This window comes from Micropterus salmoides, unplaced genomic scaffold (assembly GCF_014851395.1).
Source record: "Micropterus salmoides isolate LMB-PRFRI ecotype aquatic unplaced genomic scaffold, ASM1485139v1 Ms_hic_scaffold_6, whole genome shotgun sequence".
NCBI lineage: Eukaryota > Metazoa > Chordata > Actinopteri > Centrarchiformes > Centrarchidae > Micropterus > Micropterus salmoides.
This window is the reverse complement of record NW_024044348.1, coordinates 20785349-20807034: the sequence shown is the minus strand read 5'-3', so window position 1 is coordinate 20807034 and position 21686 is coordinate 20785349. Positions and strand designations below refer to the sequence as shown.

The 21686-nt window shown below is 41.2% G+C and overlaps 1 protein-coding gene across 7 annotated transcripts; it reads right to left on the bottom strand.

Moving 5' to 3' along the window:
* Nucleotides 1–3988: 3988 nt before the first annotated feature.
* On the bottom strand, nt 3989–21683 carry LOC119889838 (zinc finger protein 821). Of its 7 annotated transcripts, none has more exons than XM_038700717.1 (7): nt 21566–21683; nt 20126–20212; nt 12435–12566; nt 12174–12289; nt 10762–10860; nt 8803–8969; nt 3989–5622 (listed from the first exon to the last, which is right to left on the bottom strand). In XM_038700717.1, the coding sequence occupies exons 1-7, from the start codon at nt 21567–21569 to the stop codon at nt 4638–4640; spliced, it is 1590 nt and encodes a 529-aa protein (XP_038556645.1). In that variant the 5' UTR covers nt 21570–21683; the 3' UTR covers nt 3989–4637. The 7 variants fall into 7 exon arrangements, with proteins under 7 accessions (XP_038556645.1, XP_038556643.1, XP_038556650.1 ...); XM_038700715.1 differs by having other exon boundaries at nt 3990–5622; nt 12174–12292; XM_038700722.1 differs by having other exon boundaries at nt 3990–5622; nt 12174–12312; nt 21529–21675.
* Between the last annotated feature and the right edge of the window lie 3 nt (nt 21684–21686).

Sequence of the window (21686 nt, the reverse complement as noted above, 5' to 3'; positions counted from 1 at the left end):
AGAAAAAAAATAGAAATGTAGAAATTTTGGCAAATTTATTAAAAAAGAAAAACTGAAATATCACATGGTCATAAGTATTCAGACCCTTTGCTCAGTATTTAGTAGAAGCTCCCTTTTGATCTAATACAGCCATGAGTCGTTTTGGGAAAGATGCAACAAGTTTTTCACATCTGGATTTGGGTATCCTCTGCCATTCCTCCTTGCAGATCCTCTCCAGTTCTGTCAGGTTGGATGGTAAACGTTGGTGGACAGCCATTTTCAGGTCTCTCCAGAGATGCTCAATTGGGTTTAAGTCAGGGCTCTGGCTGGGCCATTCAAGAACAGCCACGGAGTTGTTGTGAAGCCACTCCTTCGTTATTTTAGCGGTGCGCTTAGGGTCATTGTCTTGTTGGAAGGTAAACCTTCGGCCCAGTCTGAGGTCCAGAGCACTCTGGAAAAGGTTTTCGTCCAGGATATCCCTGTACTTGGCCGCATTCATCTTTCCCTCGATTGCAACCAGTCGCCCTGTCCCTGCAGCTGAAAAACACCCCCACAGCATGATGCTGCCACCACCATGCTTCACTGTTGAGACTGTATTGGACAGGTGATGAGCAGTGCCTGGTTTTCTCCACACATACCGCTTAGAATTAAGGCCAAAAAGTTCTATCTTGGTCTCATCAGACCAGAGGATCTTATTTATCACCATCTTGGAGTCCTTCAGGTGTTTTTTAGCAAACTCCATGCGGGCTTTCATGTGTCTTGCACTGAGGAGAGGCTTCCGTCGGGCCACTCTGCCATAAAGCCCCGACTGGTGGATTGCTGCAGTGATGGTTGACTTACTACAACTTTCTCCCATCTCCCGACTGCATCTCTGGAGCTCAGCCACAGTGACCTTTGGGTTCTTCTTTACCTCTCTCACCAAGGCTCTTCTCCCCCGATAGCTCAGTTTGGCCGGACGGCCAGCTCTAGGAAGGGTTCTGGTCGTCCCAAACGTCTTCCATTTGAGGATTATGGAGGCCACTGTGCTCTTAGGAACCTTAAGTGCAGCAGAAATCTTTTTGTAACCTTGGCCAGATCTGTGCCTTGCCACAATTCTGTCTCTGAGCTCTTCAGGCAGTTCCTTTGACCTCATGATTCTCATTTGCTCTGACATGCACTGTGAGCTGTAAGGTCTTATATAGACAGGTGTGTGGCTTTCCTAATCAAGTCCAATCAGTATAATCAAACACAGCTGGACTCAAATGAAGGTGTAGAACCATCTCAAGGATGATCAGAAGAAATAGACAGCACCTGAGTTAAATATGAGTGTCACGGCAAAGGGTCTGAATACTTATGACCATGTGATATTTCAGTTTTTCTTTTTTAATAAATTTGCAAAAATTTCTACATTTCTGTTTTTTTCTGTCAAGATGGGGTGCTGAGTGTACATTACTGAGAAATAAAATGAACTTTTTTGATTTTTGGAAAATGGCTGCAATGAAACAAAGAGTGAAAAATTTAAAGGGGTCTGAATACTTTCCGTACCCACTGTATGTATAAAGAAAACCAAAATTGACCAACAACCTAGCAAACACAAATGCCATGGTTCCTAAATATCTTATGTTAAAGCCACCTACACTTACCATTTTAAGAGTAGTGTTAAAGAATTGTGTGAGACACTGCAGGGAAGTGACGCGGGACGCTACCAGTATAGTAAAGTCAATGTTTATTTCCACATTCTTTACCAGGTTTCATCACGATCTGTACATCTGTTAATCCAGTAACAGAGGATGGCATCCCCAATGTGCCATCCAATCAGAATGCATTGATATCGCAGCAAGCATGAATGTTCTCGTTAGCAGTATAAGCTCATTCATTTGGCCTTGTTCAGAGAGTTGTTTTGTAAACATGGACATTGAGAGGAAATCCTGATGGACTTAATATAGAAAGGCCAACATTTTTAACAACATTTTTCTTTTTGATTAAACTGTAAAAACAGGCAGGCATAAACTAACAGTAGAACACAAGCTCACATTGACCCATTCTAGGACAAGTGCAGTTTCACAACATGCAGTGCTTACCTAAATCCATACTGAAAGTACTGCTCGTTAAGACCAACATTACTTCAGAGTTCATGGTACTTCCTTTGCAAAATAGTATGGGAGACCACAGACGATGCCGTTTTCTGGCGCGTTAGTCCACTGTAGGACAAAGGGGGTCACAGCAATTTCAAAGAGTGACATCTGAGAATACCCAGTATTCATAGTCCGAGAGAAGAGAGAGGAAAAAATGACACCTGAAGACTTTTTCGAGAACACTGATCTGCCCTTGGTACAGTATGTCATGAATAGGATGGCAGTGAGACCCTGTTGCTTTCATGTGCTGAACTAGGAAGAGAAAACATACCTCCGCAGACAGAGTGTCTCCAGAAAAGTCACACAACTGCCTGAAACTGTCATGATGCATCAATGAATGCTTATGGACCAGGGTGTTGTAACTAGGCTCTGAGCCATCTCACTGAGTTAAATTGCCTGAGAAGCTAAACTCTTTACATTGAAGTCTGTTTAAATTAAAGTCGCATTCTGCATAGTTTTAGTGAATAGTGAATTAATTTCCCTTGGAATAAATAACAAATCTGTTGCATAGAGGTTTGATGCACTCCTAGAAGAGCCTCTGAGGATGGAACAAAAAAAAAAAATCCCTATTTTTTTCTCTTTATTAAATTTTCTGTAATAAACAGCCAGGTAGATTGACTCTGGTCTAGGAGTGACTCAAACAGAACCAGTACTTGTCCTTGTCTCTGATATTCTTTGAAGAATTCAGAAACTGCTTATTTGACACTGTTTGCATCTGGAGAAGTGAAGTCAAAAAGAAGAAAAAGAAAATAAAAAACTGGAGGCAACCTTACAGGCAGGAAATGAAATGAAACCAGGGATATCCAAACATGGCATCTAATTTAAACATTAAAACTATTTTATACCACTGATGGTAAAAGAAATCACCCAAACCTTTTCACAAGTAAAAATATATTCACATCATATTGCATAAATATGTGCTGGAATGAGGTTAATGGATATAAGTTAATAACATCTCTCTCCCAGTATGGGCTTTATGTGTCATGAAGTTAGCCCAGTGCTCAGTAACGGATGGGGTTAAAAAATAACTTTAACCACTTTAACTGGTAAAGTTTACATAATATTGAAGGTACTGAAGCTTTATGAAGCATGTGAACGCTACAGAAATTGCATGACCTGTGTATGATCCTCTATATAATAATAATAACCCACTTTCATGCTGTAATTTGATCATATTGAGGAAAACAAATGTCTTTGCGGGCAGAATTCAAGTAATGTGACAAATTCAATCGTCAACAAGTAACATATTAGGAACTGTTTCATTGTGACCACTTAATGGAACAGTTTAGCACAATATTCCTTAATGTGATGAGCCCAAAATATAAAAGAGGTAACTAATGTATCGTACAGTACAATAACAGCAGCACAGACTGAATGTTTTATGAGCCAAAGAAAAGCTCTGTAACACAAAAGTAAAAAAAAAAAAAAAAAAAAAAAAAAATTTGGAGTTTAACAATATCAGGAAAAACACAACGGATTCAAATATTGGCAAAAAAGATTGTAAAGAGGCGAATGCATTAAGTTGTACAACACAAGAGATGAGGGGGAATGTTGGGCGACACTGGGCATGTTCAATAGGACAAAACATTCAGAGTTAATCTGCTAAGAAACATTATAATCAAACCTGGGTGGTACATCTGGAACTGGTGTGTTTGTAAATCAGTTGCTCCTGTGAATGTTGTCCTATTAAAGTGCCTGAGTGATAAATGCAAACACAAATTGTTGAAAACAACCCGCATCCTCTGTAGTAGTGTATATGTAGTGTGTGTGTGTGTGTGTGTGTGTGTGTGTGTGTGTGTGTGTGTATGTGTGTGTATATATATATATATATATATATATATATATATATATATATATATATATATATATATATATATATATATATATATATATATATATAGATATATATATATATATAGATATAGATAGAGAGCGAGAGCGAGAGCGAGAGAGCTTTGGAAGCTTGGAGTTAAAACGCAGTAAGCCACAAGACAGAGGGCGCGACCATGGCGCCAGCTGAGGTAGAAGTTTGACTGAATATGAACTTCCCAGGGACCCATGTGGCAGCTTGAAGGGAGAGGTGTAGCTACCGGTAAACCCGAGTCACTGGGCAGACGGAGTGGACCAGAAAGGAGGGGGCTGTGGCTACAAAGTCCCCACTCCTGTCACTGAAGGTCCATGTGCAAAAAGATTTTCTTTCCCTCAAAGGAAGTATAACTGCTCCTACTACAATGAACTGTGTTAAATCTGCTAGCCCACAGACGAACAGATAAATCTCTTTACAACATGCTTTTATGTTGTCATCAGTACAACATGGAACATTCTCAACCCTGTTCCCAAGGTTTTCTCAACTGCAATAAATTAGAAATTGAAGTTTTTTTTGCTGTATTTAACAAAGCAGTTTGAGTGTGCAGCTGTTCGACAGAAGAAGCTAGATGTGAACCAGCTAGGAATGGTTCACTGTGACCATGGCAGCTGGATGTGCAGAGGTTAATGATGCTGCTGGAAGCCAATTGCCCCCAGCCCCCCCAGTGGCCTGCCCAATTACGGCAGTTTCATGAACAGACCATTATCAATAGAAGGGACAGGCATGGGGCAGGGGAACTGAAAGAGACTCATGTCCGCTGTGAGGGCAGCCATCGCAGCAGGGTCATGCTCTATCTGTGTCCTCAGAGCAGGGTCGATCTTCTCCAGCCGCCGCTTGATCCTCTTTGCCTCCCTCTCGCGGATCAGCCTGGCCTGCCTCTTCTCCGGTGTCTCGTTGGCCCTCTTTAAACGCATGGCCTCCCTGTCTCTCTGCAGCCTACGTGCCCGCTGCTCCTCTGATTCCTGCATCCTCTGCATGCGCTTGGCTTCGCGGTCCCTCAGCCTCCTTATTTCCCTCTCCTCTTCCGTCTCACACGCCCGCTTGTTCTTCTTTGCCGTGCGCTCGCGCTCCAGACGCTGCATGCGGGCCTCCAAGGGCTCGTTCTTCCTACGCAGAGCCCATTTTCGCATCGGCGACTGGGCCTCGACTAACTGCTGATAGGCCACGCAGCTGTTGCACACCAGCAGCACTCCGGCAGGATACACCGGCATGGGGCTCAGGATGTCGGGGATAGGAGGGAGGCTTGAGGAAGAGGAGTTAAGAGCATCGGGGATAGATGCGAGTGATGGCCCTTCAGAGAGGAGACTGTCGGGCAGTGAGGGAAAGGAGGGTCCTTGGTCAGAACCTGTGCATGGTCCTGGGCCTGAGCACGATCCAGATCCTGGGCCCGGGCCGTGACACGCTCTGGGGCCTTGACACTGGCTCGAGATATGGCCTGCTCCCTGGCAGGTACGATGGGCTTGACATAGACTGGAGTTGAGGTCAGGTGTGTGACAGGGGTGAGGGCCCTGACACGAGCTGGGGCTGGGGCCTGGTCCGTGGCAGGAGCAACTGCCAGGGCCCGGGCTGGACATGGGGCTGCTCGAGAGGGACATGGAACAGGTGTCCCTTCCACCGGTGACATCCATCCTGGTTGTGTCGAGGACATCTTTAAGCTTCTCCCTAAGAAAAGACACAGTGTTAAATAGCTGGTCAAAGTAATGCATCCCCCTTATTCATGTCTGGACGTTTGAGGTGAAGTAATTCTACACTTAAAACTCCTTAAAAGTGCATGTTATTGCGGGTTGTCCGTTAATCGGAAGGTCGGCGGTTCAATCCCTGGCTCCTACAAGCTGCATGTCGAAGTGTCCTTGGGCAAGATACTGAACCCCGAATTGCCCCTGGTGGCTGTTCCGCCAGTGTATAAATGTGTGTGAATGTTAGTTTCTGTTTGAGCACTTAGGCTCAGTGAATGTGTGTGAACGGTGAACGCAGATGTAGTGTAAAAGCGCTTTGAGTGGTCGAAAAGACTAAAAAGCGCTATACACAAATATGGAGGCACTTAATTGAACAAATTTAGCTTGATCTGCCTGGTCACATATTTTTTAACAACTGATTTCGGCTTCATCTACCAAGCTGCTATGATTAGAAAGTATTTAGTCCAAAGATGACTCATTTCATCTTACTCATTTCCCCAACTATTTGTTTCATAGATGAGCAAGACGCTGTGTCACGTGACCTGTGGTGAGTAGAATTTAGCATACTGTTAACCACCCAAGAGGTGGTGACTGTTTCCAGATAACACTACAGTGAACAAAAACACATGTGCCAGTTCACAGTTAATTATAGCTGGCGATAACAACACCAAATGACTTTCCCACACACAAAGACTCGTGGTGTTTTTTCTAAAGGTATAGTAACACCGGATTCTGCCATCTTTAATAGCTCATGGATTGTCTTGTCTTTTTCACTCCTGTCCAAGATACAGTGGGTACGGAAAGTATTCAGACCCCTTTAAATATTTCACTCTTTGTTTCATTGCAGCCATTTTCCAAAAATCAAAAAAGTTCATTTTATTTCTCAGTAATGTACACTCAGCACCCCATCTTGACAGAAAAAAACAGAAATGTAGAAATTTTTGCAAATTTATTAAAAAAGAAAAACTGAAATATCACATGGTCATAAGTATTCAGACCCTTTGCCGTGACACTCATATTTAACTCAGGTGCTGTCTATTTCTTCTGATCATCCTTGAGATGGTTCTACACCTTCATTTGAGTCCAGCTGTGTTTGATTATACTGATTGGACTTGATTAGGAAAGCCACACACCTGTCTATATAAGACCTTACAGCTCACAGTGCATGTCAGAGCAAATGAGAATCATGAGGTCAAAGGAACTGCCTGAAGAGCTCAGAGACAGAATTGTGGCAAGGCACAGATCTGGCCAAGGTTACAAAAAGATTTCTGCTGCACTTAAGGTTCCTAAGAGCACAGTGGCCTCCATAATCCTCAAATGGAAGATGTTTGGGACGACCAGAACCCTTCCTAGACCTGGCCGTCCGGCCAAACTGAGCTATCGGGGGAGAAGAACCTTGGTGAGAGAGGTAAAGAAGAACCCAAAGGTCACTGTGGCTGAGCTCCAGAGATGCAGTCGGGAGATGGGAGAAAGTTGTAGTAAGTCAACCATCACTGCAGCAATCCACCAGTCGGGGCTTTATGGCAGAGTGGCCCGACGGAAGCCTCTCCTCAGTGCAAGACACATGAAAGCCCGCATGGAGTTTGCTAAAAAACACCTGAAGGACTCCAAGATGGTGATAAATAAGATCCTCTGGTCTGATGAGACCAAGATAGAACTTTTTGGCCTTAATTCTAAGCGGTATGTGTGGAGAACACCAGGCACTGCTCATCACCTGTCCAATACAGTCTCAACAGTGAAGCATGGTGGTGGCAGCATCATGCTGTGGGGGTGTTTTTCAGCTGCAGGGACAGGACGACTGGTTGCAATCGAGGGAAAGATGAATGCGGCCAAGTACAGGGATATCCTGGACGAAAACCTTTTCCAGAGTGCTCTGGACCTCAGACTGGGCCGAAGGTTTACCTTCCAACAAGACAATGACCCTAAGCGCACCGCTAAAATAACGAAGGAGTGGCTTCACAACAACTCCGTGGCTGTTCTTGAATGGCCCAGCCAGAGCCCTGACTTAAACCCAATTGAGCATCTCTGGAGAGACCTGAAAATGGCTGTCCACCAACGTTACCATCCAACCTGACAGAACTGGAGAGGATCTGCAAGTAGGAATGGCAGAGGATACCCAAATCCAGATGTGAAAAACTTGTTGCATCTTTCCCAAAACGACTCATGGCTGTATTAGATCAAAAGGGTGCTTCTACTAAATACTGAGCAAAGGGTCTGAATACTTATGACCATGTGATATTTCAGTTTTTCTCTTTTAATAAATTTGCAAAAATTTCTACATTTCTGTTTTTTTCTGTCAAGATGGGGTGCTGAGTGTACATTACTGAGAAATAAAATGAACTTTTTTGATTTTTGGAAAATGGTTGCAATGAAACAAAGAGTGAAAAATTTAAAGGGGTCTGAATACTTTCCGTACCCACTGTATATCACGGCTTCCACAGTGTTTCTCCATCTACTATGTGTCCTGACCTTGCTCGTGCTGTTTCAATTTGAAACGTAACGGTAGTTGCTAAGCAACATGTAAGTTTATTTCCATTAAATCTGTCATTCCAGTACTAATTTTATTCATCCCTCATGTTCTGCATCGTGACTGATCTCACACTCCAGGAATCACTGCTCTGTCCTGTTTGAGTGTGCTGCTTTACAGACACATTTTCAGTCTGTTCACCTTTTGATAGATTTTGACCACATTCAGTCAACCTAAATATTCATCTTTTGAGAGATTAATTTTTCAGTTTAGTCACTGCACTCCTGCCAAAAAATTGTTTTTTGATGTTTACGAGGAATTAAACTGTATTATTTTAAGTTGATTCTCCTGCTTGATCAGTGATGATGTCTGCTGACTTTGTCGCATGCTAAAAATATCTGTGAGATCCTGCTAGAAAGATGAATAAAAACAGAGGTAACAAAATAGATAAACACTATGAGATAAACACTATATTTTATATTGTCTATTTATTATGATTTATTTGAATCTTTTTCGACGTGAAAACTGTGGAAGCAGTTGACTACTATGTTATTAATTTAAAGTCAAACACAGACACTTTGGGGCCATAATAACAGATCTACATCTACAGCATCTGAATACTTCTTCGTTTAAAAAAACAAACAAAATCAATGTGCATTAAAGGCCTGAGACCAGAGATGCAGTAGTGATGAACCGAACCTGTTAAAGTTGTTGGTGTCTGTGAAGCGTGCGCCACAGACAGCGCAGTTGGAGAGGCGGTCCTCAGAGTGGATGAGAAGATGCCGTCCAAGCGAGCCAGGCGAACTCAGGGCTCGCCCACACACTGGGCACACATAGCTCTTGGAGTTGCTCATCATCGTTGTGTGCTGTTCAAGACAGCAAAACAAGATGAGAACAAGAAACCGGGAAAAGAACACCGCCAACGTTAAAAGATGACAACCGTCTACTTGTTGTTGTAGCTGGTTCTCAAAATTTAGAACAGTAACAAGCTGGGATTAACAAAAAAGAAAATATGGTAATAATAACAGGGGATTGCAGAACAAGTGAAACACTTCTGCATGTACACTTCACCAGTAACATAACAATGGAAATATGGCTACTAAATATTAATAAATATTTTAAACTGTAGATGATCAATTAAAGAAATATTATTACTATATTACTACATATTATTAGTATGAAAAATGTCTCAAATGTAACAACTGCTAAACTATAATAATCATAACTGATGGTGTGGGCATAACGCACAGTACTGCACATCCTATAAGCATGTAAAGTTAGAATCTTAAAAAAATGGAAGATCTGTCCTTTGATTTTCTCGACAATCGTTACAGTACATTCAACAACAGATGAAGAAAGAGAGACCGGAGATACTACAAGTCTTGTAAGTTTGTCATTTTGTAATGGAGACACTGAATGGAGATTTGACATCACTTTGGAAATAAAATGTTCGTGGGAGCTTTTGCATACAAATGATGCATATATGCAAGGCATTGCTACGGGCTGCAACTATGGCAGGTGTATTGCTTAGGACTAAAGGAAGTGCAGAGTCAAGTGTGACCTTATCTGGATGAGCAGTTCTCTAGAAAGCAATATTGGAGGCCAAGCAATGGGCCCGTTCCGAACAGGCACAGTTGAGCGGCCCATGCTTAGTTTTATCAAAAAATGGAGGACAGTTTATATTTAGTAGGGCTGACCCCTAATAGTCGAAGGTTCGATGCTTCAATGGGCGGAGCCTGATTTGACTGTCAATCTCACAGTCGAAGCTTCGCAGCGAAACAGGGATCGTACCATTTTGGCAATATGGCAATTGCTGCACACAAAAACACACGTGATTCGACTATCAGTTGACTATAGGCAGGACTTGACGATTCTGATTCGACTATGTAAATCCTTAGTCGGGGACAGCCCTAATATTTAGTGTTTATTATTTACTCTTTTAAATGTAATACTAAAGCCATACAACAAAATCTGCAGATGTGAAATTGTTAAACAACATAATTGGAATAACAAAATTAAGTTGACCCAGTTTTGAAAATAAAGTCTATAGGTACACATTAAATGATAAGACATGTCAAATACTAACAGCGGCAACTGTCTTGTGGCACTGTCCATACAGTCTATGTGGGTTAACGATCTTAAGTGCAAGAACCACAAACTGCCTGACTACCCCAAACATTTACAGTTAGGAGTGTGTCACTTCTGCAAATGCTAAAGTACAGTATAAATCAGCTACTGAATGTGAAGTGAGACTTCACAGCCATTGGTGTGGACATGTATAATGAGAGTGGAAGGTGTGGATTATGTAAAATAAAAGGATAAAGATAAGATAAAATAGACTTTATTGACCCCACACTGGGGAAATTCACCAATGAAAGACCCTTCAAGATGAGGTGAACCTGCAACTCCAACATATTTAAGAGAGCACTGCAAAATGAACGACTCCTACATGACAAAGTAGGCGCAGTGGATTGGCTGACACAAGTCAACACCTTCTCCCTTAACCTGTGTTTCACTGAAGTTCTGGTGCTGAAAGCTACTTATGAGGCTTTAAAAGGTGACGACCTACCACTAGCAACAGACTGCAGTAAAGAATCTAAAGCTGCTTTGTTTTCATGGTTCTATCCTAGGTAAGGACAGGCGAGACAACGTTCTCACCTGGTAGACATGGGAGATCAGCTTCTCGGGGCTGCTGAAATCCAGCGTGCAGAGAGGACAAACAAAGTTGATGCCGTGGTCTGCCCCTTCCTCGCTCTCCTGAGGAAAACCAAGCATCATTAAAACATTTTTCAGGAGCAACACCAGTGCTATACTGCAAAGTACACCTACACCTCACAGCATTGTGTTAGGATATCATATGCATTTTGATATTTATTTTGCTTCTAGAGGTATTATACTCAATCAATTTGTCCTAATTTTCTCTTTGTATCCTGAGTAATTTAAGGCAAACCAAACTGAGGCAAGGCAGAACTGATTAACATCACACGGTGCATGCTTAAAGAACAATGCTAGAAAATGTAACTTGTGTTTTATTTCTCGCTGGGCCTTCTGCAGAGTCGCTGCTCATTTCCCACGTTTCCGGCTGAAGCATTTTTGAAGTGCTACTGTATATGACGATGTGTTGTAAATAAGCAAAACTCTCCCAAACCCCAGTGACATGATGCGGTGTGCTGTCACAGATGTGACTCACACACAAGCTGATAAATAGAACATTTTTAAACAGAAGGCCCAGGCACAAAACATACTGGCTGCCACCAGAGTCGTCCATTAATTTGAAGTGCTTCTCGTTTCTCTTGTTCCTGTTTTTCTTCATTGCGTGTATTCAAGTTTACAACAGTCACAAGTTGTCAACCCAAAAAGAAGTGCTAAATGATGTTACGGCATTCTAAAAATGTTTTGCTGCTAAATGAAAATACCTCTTTAATCTGCAAATTTCTCTAATTTGACAGAAAGTCTGCCCACCAGATAATGCTCTCATTAACATTTACTAGTATACTACCATGTGACATCACATGGTAGTATAAATATTCATAGGAGTATTTTTCACACAATTTACACACATGAAGGCCAAACTTAAAAGGTGACCATATGAATGTTAAACATATGTCTGCACACTTGCGGTACAACTAGCAGAAACCTAGTTTGTGTTTCAGACTTTTCACAGATGATCTGATGAGAAGGAAACACTGTGAAAATGTCGGATATCAGCATTTCCTGTTCCCATTGACTCGTTAAACCTGCAGTGACACAAACTCCTATAGCAAACACTAAACACAGAGTGGACAGCTATCTCCAAATCAATATTCAGCTGTTTCATGCACAACCGTTTCTCATTTTCACAGCACTCATTTCAAAGTCTTGCCACAACCCCTTTAGTTATGAACCACATGCGATGCGCCGCTTATCTCAAAATGAAACTGGGCACCAATGCAGTGACTGGCAGATCCTTGTCAATAATTTATCTCTGTGTATGTTCATGCCACAAGACCAGCTGTGCAGTACAGTGGGCCATTGTGTAACAGACAGGCAGCACTCACGCTAATTAAAAGATGAGGAACCCGCCCTCTCACCTTTTTGACTCCTGCTCCTTGTAGGCGGCACTGTGATCTCTTGGTGGTCATGTGGTCGTCGGCGGAGGTGTTGGAGGACGAGTCTTCACCGTGGTTGTCAGGATCACTATCACTGTCTTCTATGGAGGCAAACACAGCCCTATCAATACAGACAGACAACAGAACACAGAGCAGGGCTTACTCTCACTAACACCCCTCAGTCCGAGGACGTCCCTGCAAAGTCCATCCACTCCTCCCCTGTCCCGTCCCTCCAGCCTGTACCTGAGATGCTATCCTGCTCTTGGACTTCCTGGGAGTTGTTGCTGCAGCATTCACTGTCTTCGGTGAATTCGTCCCTGCCATCCATGTTAATAGTGTGCTGAAATCCTGTGATGCCAGAAGTGTGGAATGGCCCTGGAGATAGACAGAAGCAGTCGGTGAGATAAAGTGTTTCCAGTGAGCGACTGACTGGAAAGATAAAAGAGAATAGTGAGGAGGGCAGGTGACAACCATATTTGTATACTGTGAGCTAAACATACATAAAAATATATATTTAAAACTACGGGTAGGTAATATGACGATACATGCCATGGCAACAATCATTTTAACATCTCGGTTTATTAGACCAAATCTTAACTGCTTTGTGGTCATATTGTATTTTAATGTTGTTATAAGATGAGATAAAGCACCTTGATATGCCAATTATTTTATTTTGTAGGATTTGCTCTTACTCTTATTTAACACTCTCATTTCAAAATCATGTGATTAGAATTAGTTAGAGCCAGACCTTTGGAACCTTGTTGAAGAAAAGCCCTAGCATTAGTTGTGGATATGAGCGAATGAATCAAACAATAATAAAATGCCAAGAACTGCAGATCAAGGTTCTTTTTGTTTACAGCTGCATAAAAAGGTGTGGGGCACATGAAAGGAAGACCGAGCCCATCTATCAAGTGTCACAATTTAGATGGCTGTTTTTTGTATGACACCGTACTGCAGTTTCCTGCATACCATGAACCATACCATGACCAGAGGTACCAGAGACGCTACTGTGACTGTGAACCGTGGTGGAAGGACCTGTAGTTGAGGAACTGATTTCACAATTAACATACTTTGTAAAATATGATGACAATTCATAATATTTTGGAGCTAAACATGTTGATAAATAAAGTCTGTTTTAATACAGAAGCCTCCTTTTTATCTGTATATTGTACCTTCATAGCAACATAGAAACAACATCTACTGACACAGCATACCACAAGAAGGTATGAATTTTTAACACTAGTGCATTCACCTAAAGTTCTTGTTTTGTCCACAAGACACACACAATGTATCCAGGCCTGTGACCTCAGAACATTTAGCTATTTGATGAAGCACAGAATGGTTACAGTAATACAAAAACAGTGTCAAAGGTGAAAACTATGATAAACAGCACAAATAACTCAGCACCAGAGAGTGACATAATAATTTATACAATTCTACATTTTTCTCAAGATTCAGATCACAGGAACTTCGCCAATCCGGCTGCTTTGACACGAGCCGCGCGACACTGAACCATAATGAATGCTAAGCCGAGCAAGGCAAGCCCACTGACATACGTGCACACACATTAACTTCATTTGCATCCCAACCCCCACTTTTTCACACACATATACACGCACACACACACTCGCAAGTACATGCTAGCTCTGTTCGACAGCCATGCTGCAGTCCCACGGGGGAAGCAGCCTTCACTCCTTTCTTCTAGCTAACTGCCTCGCTACTCGCTGTGTTTCTCTCTCTCTCAGTACAACCCACACACTGAACAGCCTGGCTCGCCCTCTGTCCTCCCTGCTTGTATGTCGCTCTGACTACTTCCATATCTATACCATCAGCTCTGAGGGGGAGGATAAAGCTACATACCATGGCAGCCAAATATGTGGCTCATTTAACTCTTTGTGATGCCAGTCTTTTGTTTTATGGTAGCCCTGTGCGCTGCAGGATTCTATGAAATCCCTTTACTTTTCTTATTATTACACTTGACCGTGCAAATCTAACTGCCAGCCCTGCTTCATTGGAGACAGTTTTATTGAAAGCACCTCTGACATTCACACACAAGAACATCCCACTTCATGGCTAAAATTAATGAAAGCTTAAAATCCAATTTTCATCCCTTGTGTGCTCTCCCTCCATTAACACAGATCAGAGATAGTGGAGAGATCCTGACTTCAGTTACCTGAGACTGACAGAAGTAATTACAGCCCTCGTCACAAACCTGAGGTATCGTACACTCATACTGGGTCTCTCTCTTTCTCATTCTGTGTGTCTGAGAGAAACATAGGTACAATCTTTGAGGAGGTTTGTTAGTGGCAAGAAGTTAGTATGTGTACAGTTACAATACAGTTCAGGCACTTTTCCAATAGAAATCAAAGCATTCATTTACACTACTAGAGTGGGTTGGAGTACTGAACTATGAACTACTACAACAAGCTGGCTTCACGGCACGTCGCCAGTGATTGATGTGTGAGAGATACCCATCCCCCCGCTGCTATGGCTCTGTCTGTACATCTGTCTCTCCCTCCCTCCCTCCCTCAGTCTCTGCCACTGTGATGTTATCTCTGAGTCTGTGTGTCTGTAGGCAGGAGGTGACGCAGTGTCTGACTGAATCCAGACAAAGAGACAAACTCATCAGCCAACAGACACACAGAAGAGGGAGAGGAGGAGGCAGTGGGGGTGGGGGGTGGAGGGGCGCGCAAAACAAAACAGACAAAAGATAGAATGCCAAAACTCTACTCAAACACTAAGCAATGGGGGTCCTGTTGAATTCAAAGTCCCCTCCTTCTGCTTTTCAGCCGCCGTCCCGTCCAAAACACACACACACCACGTCTGAATCTGCAGGAAGTGCTGGGGCCTCTATCTTACACACACACACACACACACACACACACACACACACACACACACACACACACACACACACACACACACACACACACACACACACACACACACACACACACACACACACACACACACACACACACACACGAGAATGAGGATGGTGGGCCAGACATAGGATCAATTCTCACTCTGATTAACTTGTGACCTACTATCACAGAGAAGAAGGTGAAGTGACCATTTTTCTCTGTGGGAGACTTTCTCTGGTTAATCTGGCACCTGAAATTAACGTTGACGCTCCTCCTTGATGATTACAACAGAAAAGTGATATTTACAAAGTTGCATTGGGCTTCTGATCAGCCACAAGTCTACGCTGTCACCATGAATGCACACTGTAGTTGCAGGTGATCAAGACATATTTGTGCTGAGCTACTACAGCACATTTAGGGAGAAAACAAAACCAAATTCAGGTGCTTGCCAGGAATGGGTGTATATATATATAATATATATATAATATATATATTAGATGAAAAGTCCAATTTAAAATAAAATGAAGCTTCTGTTGCCACACATATGATGTGCAATTAGAAAAGCTACGCAGCATTTATTGTAGTGAAATCTTTACAGTATAACAGTTTAACAGTAATAAATGCACCTATTCTATTAAAAAAAACTATTTACTGTCAACCTGAAGGACACCTCTACTTTTCTCCGTAATGCATGCACCACCTCCAAACATAATTAACTTTGATATAATGCTGTTTTTCTTGGTGTTGTTGTATATCAAACTCAAGGAGGAACACAAATAGCTAGACAGACAGCACTGTTGTATTATTGTCTGGAATTCCCTGTGCGTGCATGTGTGTGTTTTTGTGTGTGTGTGTGGCAGCCCGCCTGCTTGTCAAGACTGTCTCCCTGCCTGTCTGGTCTGTCAGTCTGTCTATCTGGTCTGGACCTCTCTAGAGGGGGGAGGGAGGGGGCCTCTGTGCATGCAATTCATACCTCACAAGACAGGTAAAGCAATCAAGGCAAAGCAGAGGAAAGTGAATGTACAAACACAGTGCCTAAACTCACACTCTGGGAGGTATGGCTTGTCAGTCTAAAAAAATAGTTTTGGCATTTCTCCCTGCGTGAAGTGCACTAACGTATGCCAACATCACACTGTAATAGGCCCTCCTGAGGAGATTTCAGCTCCCACTCTGGACTCTTGTAAAAGTGTTACCGAGCAGCAAATGAGCTCATTAGCTCTCGGGGATTACTGCAGTCACAAGTGCAAGATGTATTTCAACAGCAGTCTAAACAAACTGTTTAGAAAGGAGGGCTGCGGCATACAGGACTTCATCAGATTACATCCAGGGGGCGGGAGGCCAAAAGCTAAAGCACAGAGAGCAACACCAGTTGATTCACACCAGGGACCTCGCCAGAATTCCTTAGTTAATTTTGTGTACTGTATGCTAATATTTTGTAAGAATATAAAACTGAAATTACTTAATACTTTAGTGCCATTGGTAGTAGGCAAGAAAGCCCTGCATTCAAAGAGGATGCTTGAGGACAATGTGCCACTCAGAAAGCATTCATCAGAAATTAATCAATAAGAGAAAATGTGTACTTCTTATAGCCTTATATAGGTTTATTGTAGCTATATAGAATATATAGATATATAGAATATATGTAGAATAGATATTCTGTAGCTATCTCATTCTAAAAAGAGACATTACAGAAACATTGATTTCAACAACGGCAACTACGCATATTTTGCAAAGCTGAGGCTGTACTTTGTGCCGAGTATATACTCTGTGGGGGTGCAAATTATTATTTTTGTTCATGATTAATGTTTAGATTATTATCTCGATGAATCGTTTTGTCTATAAAATAGAAGAGAATAGTGAACAATTCCCATTTTAACTTCGCAGGAAGTGTTCAAATTGCTTTTTAACAGTGCAAAAGCCATAAATATTCTGTTGACCATCATGTATGACAAAGAAAAGCATCAAATCCACACATTTGAAAAGCTGGAACCAGATAGTGTTTGGCCATTTTTTTTTTTTTACAATAAATAAATAAAAAATAAAAAAATCCATAGATAATTATCAAAGTATATATTAAAATGCCTTTCCTGTTGATCCACTTATCGATTAATTAATTGTTTCAGCTCCCCCGTTTTGTATTGTTTCCTATCTTTGTTTCCTGAAACTGAGATGTGAACCAATGACACCACGCAATCTGCAGCGTGAAAAACGCTTGCCCCTTCTTATCGCGGTTCATTATACTCATTGTGCCTGCTTCTTCTTAACACCCACACCATGTTTTTGCTAAGTCAAGCTACAGAAATGACACCTTAAAACCAAACCCAGAGACATGGTTAGCCCACAAGCCCTGACATAACAGAAAACTACAGGAAGATACCATTGTGAGTCAGTCTACTTTGGAAACACACAAATGGTGATATGAATTAATAGTCCCCGAGCACGCCACTGAAAGTTTGCAAACATTAATACATTTCAAAGGAGAAATGTTTACATTACTTTGTTGCAAGACCCTTTCACATGATCAATATATATTGCTGAGTTCATCATAAAATAATAACAGCTACTATTAAGTATGAGTATTTACCAGCTCATTAGCATAGTTTTTTAATTTAGTTATTCAGTGGCTTAGCATTTTCTTTTTTTATTGTATTATACTTGGCCAGAGATTGATTTCAAATAATGGACAATAAGTGTTGCTGTCCACTTGCTTTATTTCTGTCTCTTTTGCTTTCATACATATGTAACTGTTACAATTTAACTACTAGAGGGGTCACTGTGGAATAAAGGAGAGATTTAAAAAAAAATGGATCAGCGAGTAAAGTCTTGTGCTGTATTCTCACGTGAACTACAAACCAAAATGAAAGTGAGCTGTCCATCACCACTCTGACAAGAAAACTGTTATGCAAACCTAAAAACATTCCAATGACATTTAAACGCTACCTGCCCCATCTTTGGTTTCAATATGAATCCATCACAAGCTACAGTGGACATCAAGGAAAGCAGCTGAAACACTGTTAATGCAGGTAGCTACAGACGCACATTCCGCCCAGAGAACCAGAGTATACCCGGATAATGGACGTGCCACGGATAAATAACTCATAAAATAGTAGTATTAGACAATACCTGGAATACCTACAGTTAACTTTGAAGGGGTTGGTCTGTTTTCGCCTGGACATATTAATGCCCACTCCCGGTATAAAAACTGGAATCTCCTCCTAACCCCGGACGGTTACCCTGACACCAGTCCAGGTGTTTTCCGCACTGAGGAAACAGATGATGAACGAAATAATAAAAAAAAAATAAATGTAACCAAACCGTCTTCTCGATCAGCAGAGTCGGGACCATTTAATAGGGTAAAAAAATAAAAAACGGATGCATACAAGAGTCACATTCTTGCAGTCGTTAAAAAAGCCCCGTCTCCAGTCGACCAGGGGGGTTTAAATGATGTCCAAGCCCGACCAAGAGAGACACCGAGCAGCCCCGAGCTGCTCCGATCCCGAGCCGCTGGCACCCGCGCACTCACTGCAGCGATGCACGAGCTCAGCTGATCTCTAACGTAAAAAAAACGATGAAGCCATACCGAACAGGATTGTGGGAAATGCAGGGACGATGGTGAGTTCACGCTAAAGATACTAATGCTGCGTTCAGGTCGTGTGGGAGGAAAGAAAACGACTGTGTAGAGAAACCTCACAAGATTTTCACATAGGCTATGCACGACCTGAATATTTTTAGAGAGAAGTCATAATATCTAAAGGTGCTCAAAATATATTTGAGAATTACTTCGCCGTACTCTGAAAATGTTTCTGAGATAAACAACATATTATACTTTGTGTCTACAATAACCCACATTGATGGCAGTTAAAATTAGGGTTAGATCTACTTTGAAAATTTTGGTATATTTTTTAAACATATTAAATATTAAGTAGAACCCACTGGATAATAATATGTCGACAATTTAGTCAAACTACCATTTTCAAGGTCAAGAATAAACCTTCACACACTCCACCTTAATTTGTCCTAAAAGTGCCTAAACCTGAAACCATAGCAGCTAATGAGCTTGCATGTCAACAGACTCACCTCCATGACAACAACTAAACACATAACCAAAGATTGAGAGATACAGTTGAAAGCTCCTGAAAAAAGCGAGTGAGAAGACGGCCTTGAGTTGAGATTGTTTTTGTCAAATCACCAACTCTAGACATTATGTCAAAAAAATATGTCAATGAAGTAGATAATTTTCATCTTCCACAAATTTTCTAGTATAATTTAGACCCCAACCAACAACATACCAACAATATATCGGATAATATATCAGTCAATGCTTGTCTCCTCAACCCAAAGATTTTTGATAATGATCACTTGATTTGGATTAATTAATTGTGACCAAGACATGTACTGTACCCTTGAAAACAAACTTGTCAGTGCCCTCTGGTGGACAAACCATGCAACGGCAAAACAAACATATCTTGTGCATTTCCCTACTGCAATTTACTTACTGGCCAAAATATATGGCCTACAGATACTGACATACTGTATCTGTATTAAGTTACTATTGGCAGATAATATGGGCTCTAGTGTGTATAAGTTCTCGTGGAAATTGTATGATATGTGTCTCACAAAGTAGGACTCATTTTTAAGGGTCATTTCACCCAAATCAAAAAGAAAATTTTTGTAGATCCACTGAACTACTGAAACTGTTGATAGCATGGAGTATCCACAGCAGGACACCTTTGTATTCCGGCTTTGTGAGACAGGCCACTAGAGTGGACGAGTGTTGATAGGAGTGCTGTTTGTTCACCCAGATGAAAAGCCTCTAGGCTGACAGGTCAAATATATGGAAAAGTGACTTGATGGGTGTGAACTTGTATAAACATTGACATAGAATTGATTAATATGGGTTACAGTAAGACGGACAATAAGTCAAAGAGTCTTGAGGGTGGACAAAATGTAGTATTTTCCAACAGAAATAGCAATGCACATGAAAATTAGCATCACATTAAAATAACCCTCTTCATTTTTCATCTTCATTGTTTTCTTGATAAGATATGCGAGTACCTATTTGTTACTTACTGTGGCCCTGTGATGAACTAGCAACCTGATCAAGGTGTCTATCGCCCACCTGGTGTATGCTGGAATAGCTTCCTGTCCCCCTTGAGCCTAAATAGGAATAAGTAATATCAATGTATGAATGATTTTCTATAATTTCTTACATTTCATTGTGACATTTTTAATGTAGCAAATCAGAGAAATCAAGGCCCAAAACTCAAGTTTCTGAATATGTACCTGAAAGCTAAGGTTAATGACATCTAACGTGTTTCAAACCATACCTCTCAACATGTCCTTTAATACTTATTTCATATCAATTATTTGCATTGTCAATCAGTAAATAGAAATTCTCATTTGTTAATAGAGAAGCCCCAGTCAGTTTCTAAAAAGTGAAAGTTTGTGTCTGCAAAACAAGATGGATATGGGCAGATCAAAGAACTACAAATGATTAAAAATGTCCAAGCAAGGTAATATTAGACTAAATAATAAATATAATTTTAGTGTTTCCATATGACATGAAAACTATTAAGTATTTAATAAGGTCATATCCACCTCTAATTCTCCATCCAGCAGAATGCTTGTTTACATAGACCGTTGTATGATAATTTTAGGCTGTGGACACAAAAATAACAGGCTCAGCTGAAGTCTTCACATCGCATTACAAGCATCAAATCCGAGGGTAATTAAAATGGCCTTTTTAAAAAGCTTTGGGACACTTTAATATTCACTGACACCAACATACTTTTTAACCAGTGCTTTTTGTTACAACCATTATTTTAGTGTTGTTTCCACCTGACTTTATGTTTCATTACAATGCATTTGACTATATTTCAACCTTATTTCTACATATAAATGTGATCTGTATCCATGAAAGCTTTTATAATGATACTTACTTAGTCTTAAGACCAACCCTGATGCGGTTATGTATCTAATGTTTAATAAACCATTAATCAAGCCCAACCTATAGGATGATAATTTCTTGGACATCCCAGTAACAACACTAGGTGGCGCTCCAAACCACTGAACTCCTAATGTCATAACATTACATGTAGTCGTCATCACTGACTGCCACGAGTGAACGGACCGCAGCACGACATTGGCAGCGTAAAAATGTATTCTTCCGCAGGGTTAACAGAAAATATGCCATCTCAACAAAATAATCTCGTAGTGTCATGACATTTACGGCGTTTGAATAATAAGTGACAGATTACGTGCATTAATATGCAACCTGAAAGTCACGTTACACACAATTATTTAGAATCAATCATTGAAATTAACATTAGCTAGCTGGCTAAACATAACAAGCCCAACGCTAGCCCTTCATAGTCAAGGCGAGAACGATGGATCAGAACAACCTTACTAGCAAGGCAGCAACTAGCAAATGATAACCAACGTTAACAGTACAGCCAGTCACCTAGCTAACTTACAGCTCTCATCATCATGAAGACGTAATTCAACTATTACCCATGGTGTCCGAGGAACACTGGCATATCAGGTGGGAGTCTCGGCAGTGGTACAGCCTGTGAAGACCACAGACTAACGTTACTGTACGATGATGATAAACTTCAGCTCTGTCCGCGCTTCT

What these genes read in the sequence shown, in the direction of transcription:
- LOC119889838 (XM_038700715.1), bottom strand. An exon ending in AAGGAGCAGGAGTCAAAAAG is followed by an intron (nt 10,861 to 12,173) that starts GTGAGAGGGCGG and finishes GGTTTTCCTCAG; the next exon opens with GAGAGCGAGGAAGGGGCAGA. An exon ending in TGATCTCCCATGTCTACCAG is followed by an intron (nt 8,970 to 10,761) that starts GTGAGAACGTTG and finishes TGTCTTGAACAG; the next exon opens with CACACAACGATGATGAGCAA.